The sequence below is a fragment of the Cyclopterus lumpus genome, chromosome 14 (assembly GCF_009769545.1).
Source record: "Cyclopterus lumpus isolate fCycLum1 chromosome 14, fCycLum1.pri, whole genome shotgun sequence".
In the NCBI taxonomy this organism is placed as follows: domain Eukaryota; kingdom Metazoa; phylum Chordata; class Actinopteri; order Perciformes; family Cyclopteridae; genus Cyclopterus; species Cyclopterus lumpus.
The window spans coordinates 12,336,992-12,346,579 of record NC_046979.1 but is presented as its reverse complement, the minus strand read 5'-3'; the positions used below and the strand labels follow the sequence as shown (position 1 = coordinate 12,346,579).

The 9,588-nt window shown below is 40.9% G+C and overlaps 2 protein-coding genes across 4 annotated transcripts; both read left to right on the top strand.

Moving 5' to 3' along the window:
• The first annotated feature begins 426 nt into the window (after nt 1-426).
• Nucleotides 427-2,575, top strand: ccna1 (cyclin A1). The gene is made up of 8 exons (XM_034550427.1): nt 427-585; nt 708-927; nt 1,016-1,131; nt 1,279-1,505; nt 1,656-1,860; nt 1,992-2,105; nt 2,199-2,332; nt 2,524-2,575. Exons 1-8 carry the CDS (start codon nt 427-429, stop codon nt 2,573-2,575), a joined length of 1,227 nt encoding a protein of 408 aa, XP_034406318.1.
• A 639-nt stretch (nt 2,576-3,214) lies between these two features.
• On the top strand, nt 3,215-9,490 carry sparta (spartin a). Of its 3 annotated transcripts, XM_034550225.1 has the most exons (8): nt 3,215-3,295; nt 4,220-4,994; nt 5,988-6,182; nt 6,552-6,708; nt 6,981-7,175; nt 7,376-7,537; nt 7,749-7,839; nt 8,569-8,818. In XM_034550225.1, the coding sequence occupies exons 2-8, from the start codon at nt 4,221-4,223 to the stop codon at nt 8,816-8,818; spliced, it is 1,824 nt and encodes a 607-aa protein (XP_034406116.1). In that variant the 5' UTR covers nt 3,215-3,295; nt 4,220. The 3 variants fall into 3 exon arrangements, with proteins under 3 accessions (XP_034406116.1, XP_034406117.1, XP_034406118.1); XM_034550226.1 differs by having other exon boundaries at nt 3,240-4,994; nt 8,569-9,490; XM_034550227.1 differs by having other exon boundaries at nt 3,240-4,994; nt 8,667-8,817.
• Nucleotides 9,491-9,588: the final 98 nt, after the last annotated feature.

Below are 9,588 nucleotides of genomic sequence, written 5' to 3'. Positions count from 1 at the left end.
CATTACGAACTACAGGTTGCACATATCTGCACGTTGCTTTTGGTAATGTTTTTTTTTTGTCAAATGGTTTCATTTGTATTTCTTAGACTTAGAGGATAGAAGAGCTAAATCAATCCAGTATTTTCATGATAAAAAAGAAAATATTAAACATTCTGAAAGAAGTAAATAATTTATTGTACTTTTTGTCTCTTGTTTACTATATATGCAACTATATTATCTTGCAACCTCTTTAAGGGTCTCAATCCCATGTTGGGAACCACAAGCCTACTATACGTACAAGGAACTGACAAATACCACATCATATGGGGCACTTTTCAGATGTATATTTAATTATTTAAGTACCGGTAGATGTTTTTTTCCTGTTACTTTTTCTTTCTTGTATGCCATGGTGACCACCTTTATCTTTCCTCATCTACTTGTTTAAAGATGAACTTTAGCACAAACGCCCGTTGCGGCAGTCACACTAGCAAAGAAAACATTCCAGCTTCAAGCAAAATAGATGCACCGCAGGTCCAGCGAGCCAAGCAGCGGAAAGTCCTCGGGGTGTTGTCAGAAAATGATCAGCGTGGTCGATCGCTCAGCCAGGTAAGGGAGAAAGACACAGTGGAGAACATTACATTTTGTGGTTTTCTATTCAATTTCCCCTTCACAGAACACTCATATTTCAACTTAATGTGGCAAACAGGTTGATCCATTTTTCTCCACAGGGAAGCCAATTTTCCAAACCCAGTTCAATCTCAGACAGCTCCCAGCTCACCTTCCTTGGCTGTTCCTCCACTTCCAACTATGACGTGTATGTTGAGGAGGCTTGTGAAGTTGTTCTTGCGGTTTCCGGTCAAGAAGTGATCTCAGACAGCTACTACCGAGATGCTGACACTGCTGCACTGCAACATGAAGACTTGAGACTCCTGCTGGAACTGAGTTCAAGTGAGTTTGGCAAATACAAAGACATCCTTCCAAGAACTTTTTCTTGGTCACTCTTTATTTTTTTTACCACTGCTGTTCATTCTTGTAGGTTCATGCCAGGATGCTTCTATGCAATCTGTAGCAGATACATCCTTGATGTCAGAGGAGGTGCTTTGTGTTTCAGAGTATGCAGAGGACATTCACCTGCACATGAGGGAGAGTGAAGTGCGAAATTATCTGAACTATGAGGACTAAATCATATTTTTCATATTACTGTGTTATGGGTAGCATTAAACACATTGCAGTTATGATGTGTTGCTCCTCTGTTCATTGCAAATACCTCATAATATCTGTTTTTGTTCCTAATGCCAGATGAGGACCAGGCCGAAGCCAGGCTACTTAGAAAGACATCCAGAGATCACCAACGGCATGCGGGTCATCCTGGTGGACTGGATGGTGGAAGTAGTCCAGGAGTACAAGCTTCGTTCTGAAACTCTGCATCTAGCTGTCAACTATTTGGACCGCTTCCTCTCCTGCACAGAATACGTGAAACGGGCCAAGCTGCAGCTGGTCGGCACAGCTGCATTGCTGATTGCTGCGTAAGTACATGTGTTTTCTAAAGATTTCACACGTTTCCTGTCCAGTCCAGACTGATTGTGGCCGTGGTAAGGATCACCTTATGGAGTTGTATTGACTCTGTGATAGATGACAATGTACAACCTGATGTTGCCTGATCTGTCACCTCGTAGAAAATATGAGGAGATCTTCCCTCCGGAGCTGAACGAGTTTGTGTATACCACAGACAACACCTACACTAAGAAGCAACTGGTCCGGATGGAGCATGTTTTCCTAAGAGTGCTGGCTTTCAAGATGGTAGCCCCCACCACAAACCAGTTCCTACGCCTTTTCATGTCCATCCACTCTGTCTGTGCCTACACAGAGAACCTTGCCCTTGTGAGAAGAATCAATTACTCAAATGCCAGCCAGATTATAGAGTTGTGCCCACTGCCTTCAAAGTTATAGTGTCCAATGTCCCTTGATCATACTTTGATTTGGTGATGTGTGTTTTTTGTTGTTGCTTCTAGTATGTAGCAGAGTTAAGCCTGCTGGAAATTGATCCATTCCTACAGTACACCCCATCTATCGTGGCAGCTGGAGCCTACTGCCTAGCCACTTACACTGTAAACAAATTTCTCTGGGTAAGTTTGTCCAGACCAAAGGGCTTGAGATGAGAATTTATCAGGGAATTTGCCAAAACGTGACTTTTTAAGTTATTTCTTTTCATATTTTAGCCTGATTCCTTACATGCCTTTACTGGCTATCCCACGGCTACAATTGTGCCATGTGTGACTGACCTCCACAAGCTATACATGAGTGCAGAGAATCACCCACAACAGGCCATCAGGGAAAAATATAAAACTTCAAAGTAAGGCACAGTTTAACGTATATATATATATATATATATATATATATATATATATATATATATATATATATATATATATATATATGTACCTTTTGAGATCTTTCATGTTTAGTTTGCAGTTTGTCTGGGTTGCTAATTGCTCCCTGACAATTTGACATCTGAATGGATGTTTGTTATCTCTCCATTTACAGGTATTGTGGCGTTTCATTGATCACTGCACCTGCTGTTCTGCCTTTCCTATGAATAACTGCCTCACCCTTCTTTGACGCTTCATAATCAGATTGAGAACAAAACAGACACCGCTGCCAATATGCCAAATTCATTGTTTATGCACGTAGAATAAATTATTTTTAATACAACCTTCATGACTGAATCATTTTAATACTGCAGGTGTTTATGCAAATTATTGTTGAAGCTGTTTTATCAGTGGGAATATATAATTTGTTCAGAATTACAGCAAATTTCAAATCTTTTAGAGTGATTAAAAAATATTACTGTCAGCTTCATTTTTCATATAATTTATTATATTTCACTAAAATGCAAACTGAGTAAAACCAAATTATTATATGTAAAGAAAATGTAAATTTTACATTATTTTACATTTATTTTGTATAGCCCAAAATCACAAATTACAAATTTGCCTCAGAGGGCTTTACACATACACATATGACATATTCTCTCCATGGACTTCACATTGGCTCAGGAAAAAAAAAAAAAAAAACTTTTAACGTGTAGTTATGTATTTTATTTTGAAAGTGTTGGCCGGAAGACTTGTTTGTCGCTCTGGAGGGTTTGACATTTGTGGGAGGTGTGCTAGATTGAAGTGAACACTTATTGATATATGCCGACATGATCCTATCTATCAAAGTACAACATATAATTCTTAACGGAAAGAGAGACTCCTTGAAACCACTTTTTTATTCTTAGGTTTTTCTTTTTCTTTCCCGAATATTCAAGTTCAAGGTAAACCCGATTTAAGTTTAATATTTATTTTCTATCAGGCATAATGCCCAAAAAGGTAACGCGCATTTGTTGCATGCAAGCTTTTTAAGAAAGCTTGCATGCAAATCTGTTCTTGTTGATCAGGTTAAACCCGTTACAACCCGTCATAAGGATAAAGATGTTGTTCACATTCCGTAATGCAGTGTTGGGAATCTATTCACGTTGTGCTGCTGTCTCACTGTTGCTTCAATTATTGACTTATTTAGTTTTTAATACCTCTCCATTTAACTGAAATCCACATTTTCAAAATCATTAAGCCTAAAAACAAACTCTAGTGCACCAAGAATAACTCAGAAGGTGACAGAAGGTGTCCTGTCCAGCAGAGATTCTTTCTGATCAGGAGGTCTTCCATAGAAGGGAGTCCTGTCCTCTTGAGAATCTCTGTGTTAGTCACCTTGTCCTGCCATTTGATTTTCAAAATTGACCACAAATGTCTCATCATAAAAGTGTGTAGCTTCTTCTCTTGGCTCCTGTACACTGTCCATGTCTCAGCTCCGTACAGCAGAGTGGAAATTATGATCGCTCTGTAGATTTTCCCTTTTACTCTTGCGGACACATGATGGTTGTTCCAGAGTCTTTCGCGAAGCCGACCAAAGGACATGCTAGCCTTTGACATCCTCTTTTGTATCTCAGTTTCTATTCGGCCGTCTCCTAATATTGTGCTGCCGAGGTACTTAAATTCTTGTCGAGTTCAGAGTGGTGCCATCGACCATAATATCTTCCTGCCTGGATGTTTCAGAGGTCCTGTCATTTATCTACACATTTTTAGGATTACTATAAAAACCTTGAAAGCGCAGCTCCAACTTGTGTCTCACTTTGGAAATGGCACACTTGATTTGCGCTCTGCCTCCATTCGTTCCTTTCTGTATCCCGTCTACTCCTCAGTATGACTGAGCCTGCTGAGCTGCTGCTCATCAAGGACCAGCATGAGTTGGCGTTTCATTCTCTGAGCCGTGGGCTGGCTACTCAAGAGGACGGGAAAAGAGCAGAGGCCCTGGTGTTTTACAGGAAAGGTCGACAGCACCTCGCCCAAGGACTGGAAGTTCCCATTGGAGGGGAGAGGCGACTGGGAGCAGTCTGGGACAGGGCCAGGCATCTTCAGCAGAGGATGAGGGACACTCTGAGGACTGTCAACACCCACATCTCTGACCTAGAGACCAATCCGCTGACAACAGGATGGCAGAGGGTCCGCCTTTTGATGAATCTTCCTCCCAATCTGTACCCAGACCTGGCACCAAGCAGCCAGCCTCTAAAAATATCCCTCAATCATATGTACCCCACTGCACCTGCTACCACCCACACAACCCCAAAGGTCCCTCCCAGGCCTCCTTCCCCTGCTGTGCTGCACGCGCTTCCGGGAACTTTAGCAATGGCGAACTCAGGGGACCAACCTCCAGCATACACACCACAGCCGACTTTTGGTCACCGCATTCTGTCCTACGGTCCTGCTGGAGCTGGCTTCAGGACAGGACAGCGGACTGGAGCAACAGCAGGAGGAGATGGAAACGAGCTGCTTTTCATCCCCTCTGGGGTGCAGATGTTTTTCGTGGCACCAAACGGGCAGGTCAGCTCCCTGACTTATCCGGGCTACCTTCGCATCATCGCATTTGACTCTCAGCACAAGGATTCCACGGCTGGAAGGCCCTCAACATTTCTACATGTGAGTATACATTATGTTATAATAAGTATATGTTTTAAGGATCTGCATCCATGTGGGTGTACGTATGTCAGAAAAGCATTTTCCTTGGGTGTGTGGGTCTTAGAGGTGAGTATGGGATGTGTGAACAGCAAACTAATCCAAGTGAAACCATTTCATTAATAGACCAGTTTTAGAACTAACTATGAGTCATTATGTTGTTATACATTGTACAGAACAAGTCACGTAGAAATGTTTGAAATATATTTGAGTTGCTTAAGTTCCAGCGGTTTTAGCATGCTGTTAGAATACAACTGTTGGAGGTTTGGCAAAAAGGGCCAGATGACTTTTATGACTTTTATCCATAAGTCTGTCTCTAATCTGCTCTGACCCTGTGTGTGTGTCCCATTCACGTGAATCTGTTTGATAACCTGCTACTTCTGTGTGATGATTGTTATATTGAGCCCATATTCAATGCATTAAGTAATAATACTTAAACGGCATAATATGCACTTTCTAGAAGTGCCAGAATACTTGTGTATTCTGGCACTTCTAGAAAGTGCGTATTATGCCGTGTTGTATACTGCATGACTGTTTCCCACCAGACCGGGCTGGTCGGCTGCTCTCCCGTATTCTTCTGGACCTGCTTTGTTTCCCAGCAAGACAATGGTCCCAGTAACAGATGACTCTGCGCTTCTGTTGTGCTGCTGTTTAGTGTCATGAGCCTCCACAGGGGTCATTGTGTCAGGCGGCATACCAGTGGCACGATGCGGCAGCAAGTCTGTATCTGTATTATGTCTGTGTGGATGACTGCCTGATGTCTTGATGTAATGTGTCTTTAAGAGGGCAAAACATTAGGTCAACAGGAACAGGGGGACACTGTTAAAAGCCCATTCACACACACTCTGCATTGGTTTATTAAAAATGAGTAGACATTCTGGTCACAGGGATCTTGGGCATGGATGATGACCTTCATCCCTCCCAACCTCCTTATTTTTGTGTCTTTGTGTTTTCAAGGTGTGTGACTGGCTTTACCCGCTGACAGCAGCCACTCCAGTGCTGTTGGCTAACTCTGGGATCTTCATGTTCCCTGACACATTGTCAGAGACACCAGGGTCCTACGTGGGCATAGTGTTGTCCTCCGAACTGCCTGCTCTGCATCGAGAGACATTTCAGGACCTCCTCTCACAGATAGCTGACCTCAGGGTGCAGGTCAGTCTTTACTGTGAGGATGGATATGCATGTGGTCTATGCTTTGGAACAATATGTTTAGTCTTATTTTCTGTGTTTAAACAGAATAGGGTGGTATTGACATTTTACAAAACAAGTAATTCAAATACTTTAACCAACTACACCGTCTAGTAGAATCCAGTGTCTCATAGTGCCAGCATTCTCTCTTGACACTTCAGGAGGAACTACATAGTTGTCATGTTGTGCGTACAAAACATTCTTAGCCAGCTGAGTCATGGCTTACAGGAATGTAAGTCACCGGTTAGGGTGTCTGCACATTTTACAATCATCTTACTGTATGTCCTTTCATGATAACTGATAAGAAATGTGACTTAATGGATCCACTGACAGGGTCCAGAGGGGGAAGGGTCAGAGGGCATCGACCTGAGTGAGAAAATCCCCCTTGGTCCCATGAAAGAGCATGAAGGGCTTACATTGCCAACAGGGGAGAAGGACAAACCCCCACTCCCTGGATGGAGTGAGAAGATGGCGCAAGGAATCTTGACAGGTGTGTTTGTATCAGCACTAATATGGGAATAACAAATAAAGACAACATATCAGTGGACGCAGAATCTATATATAGTTGTTCTCCTGACTCCAAAAGTCACCACTAGAGGGCATTGTTTACCATTGCAGCAATCTCTCCTGAACCAGATTGAGTGCTGCAAGGAAAACTTTGTCCAACAGCCTCCTCATCTGTATATAGTAGATATTTTAACAACACAATCAATGATATTGCTAATTTACATATAACACCCAAACATATATGTATGTCTGTAGGAGCTACACAGTTGAGTGTAGGGTTTGTAAAAGGAGCGGAGGCCACTGGTAGGGCCATTCATAAAGGAGCAGCCAAGATCCGAGACCACATCACGCCTGAGGAAACTCCTTCAGAGGTCAGCCCCCGTGTCACCAAAGGTCTGCAGGCTACCAAACAGGCCACCGGGGGTGCTGTCCGAGTCAGCCAGTTCTTAGGTAAGAACATAAACCAATTTAGGAAGGATTGTATTTGCCACACTGATGATGAAAATACGAACTTATTTTGGGTGGTAATCAAACCTTTCACATGGCTGAAGAAAACACTTTTTCTTAATTTATTCTTGTTTTACTTTCATTGCATGCCATAGTCTGTACTGTACATTGATATGTATCTATATTTTTGTACATATTTACAGTTAATGGAGTGAGTACTGTGGTAGGACACGTGGCAGACAAGATGGCTCCCCATATAAAGAAACAGGGCTCTAAGCTGGTCCCAGAGTCTATGAAGAAGAACAAAGACAGCGGCCCTTCCAACTGGGATGGAGCCAAGTTTGTGGCAATCAGCAGTGTACAAGGTATGTACCAATGTAATGGAGATTGCAGGATCGAAGATGAAGTTAAATTACATATATTCATGTACATTGTCTTACACTCTTGCCATATCATTAGCTCGATGGAACAGAAAAAAGTCACAAATATGCATTTGAATTGTGTTGGCATTTAAAATATTTGCTAAAAAATGGGTGATCCAAATCTTTCTACATTTTTTATTTACGCCCAAACCAGGTTTCTCTACTGTTTGGTCGAGTCTGGAGACCGGAGCAAAGCTAGTTGGCAAAAGTGTGACAGCAGAGACTGTGACAACAGTGACATACAAGTAAGTTCTGACATTTCCGCTTCTTTATTTATTTAATAGACATTTTCTGATAAATTAACTATTGTAGATCTTGTTTCCAGCCTTATTCTGAATCTATTTGCTTTCTTTGAACGACAATAGAACACTGGATCAGAAACCAGCGTACTGTGTTGCTTTCTTCTTGGTACGTTGGGAAACTGATTTGCTTTCAAACCTATTTCTTTTCAGATTTAAGGGCTTAGAAAATCTGATAAAAATGTCCAGCAACATATGACTGCATGGGGAAGTAAAGGCAGAGACTAGTGAACTAACAACTGATCAACTCTTTCATGTACTGTACACTCTTTTATTATCCGCTAACACAGAATTGTTTCATCAAACTAACATTAATTGAATCCTTTAGATCTAGACATATACACTATGTGTTTTGGGTTATTTTTTGACTAGATGTAGTTTAAAGCTTCTGTTCTGTTTGTATCTTTTCTGTATCTTTAACTGCAGCGACATGTCTGCTTGTGTTGGGTGGTGCTGCTCTTGCTGTTCATTCTTTCTGTGGCCCCTTTTCCTGGTGTGTTACTAATAAAACTACTACAAAGTTAAATATGACTATTTTTCTTGGCCTGTGAATGACAGCATTACCAATATCAACTATGACATTGCTCCAGCATTTAAATTGTGTTTCCACCCACATTCATTTGTATTTACACCAAACTACTCTACCCTTACTCCACCATATTACTCGTGGTGAAGGTACGGTAACGATACAGGCGCAGCTACAGACACTGCTCTCAAGTCAGTGATCAATATTGGTATCACTGCTTACAACATTGACAATCTGGTCATCAAAGGCTTCCTGAAGGCTGCAGAAAAGAAGTCGGCCACGGCCACCACGCCGAAGGGACAGCCAGCACAAACTGAAGGAAAGGAGGCACAGAAACGAGAACATCAACTAGAGACAAATGGGAAAGAAAAGCAGAAGAAAAAGGAGACGGAGAAGTAAAATAAAAAAAATCCCACAGGCAGTTTCATGCTTTGCTTGAAGTGTTCTGTCAGATTGATGGATAAACTCCTCATTTGCATGGTTATACAACTAAATGGGCCACTCCTTTCTTGAGGGGATATTATTTGTATTATTTGTGAATGTAAAAATAATAATGAAAATATTGGAATAATATGCTATAATAATGGAATAAAAATGTTAATTTACTTCACATGTTATTAAAAGTACTGTATGTGTATATAGGTAGGTGTTTGCTGCATTGTTTTGTGTTACATGCATTCTTTTTTTGTGGTAGTATTTTAGGTTATCATGATGTATGTGTATATACGTTGTGTATGTTTTACAGCTGTATGACAAAGAATCTGTGAAGTTTACCAGTAAACATAGCATATTGACCACCTAACGCTATATGATCTGTATGAAAGTGCAATAATAATGTTAAGCAAAGCACACAAATGTTCTACATGAATATATAAACTGCACATTTTAACCAGAGATTACTTTTTATATTGGATGTTTCTCGAAAGGTTCTTACAGAAAACAAACATATCAGCTCTCTTTCTTACACAACTGCTGTTGTTTTTCCAGTTAAAATAAGATACTCTGCAAAATATATCAGCTAACATCGTTAGTTAGTGAACTGTTGAATTACGGGTATACAGAGGAAGTTAATGTCATGCCTAATTAAGTGCAAAATGAGCTTCATAAAAATATTTGAATTAAAAAAATCACTGTATGTGACGAATATATAATGTACACGTTATTTATTC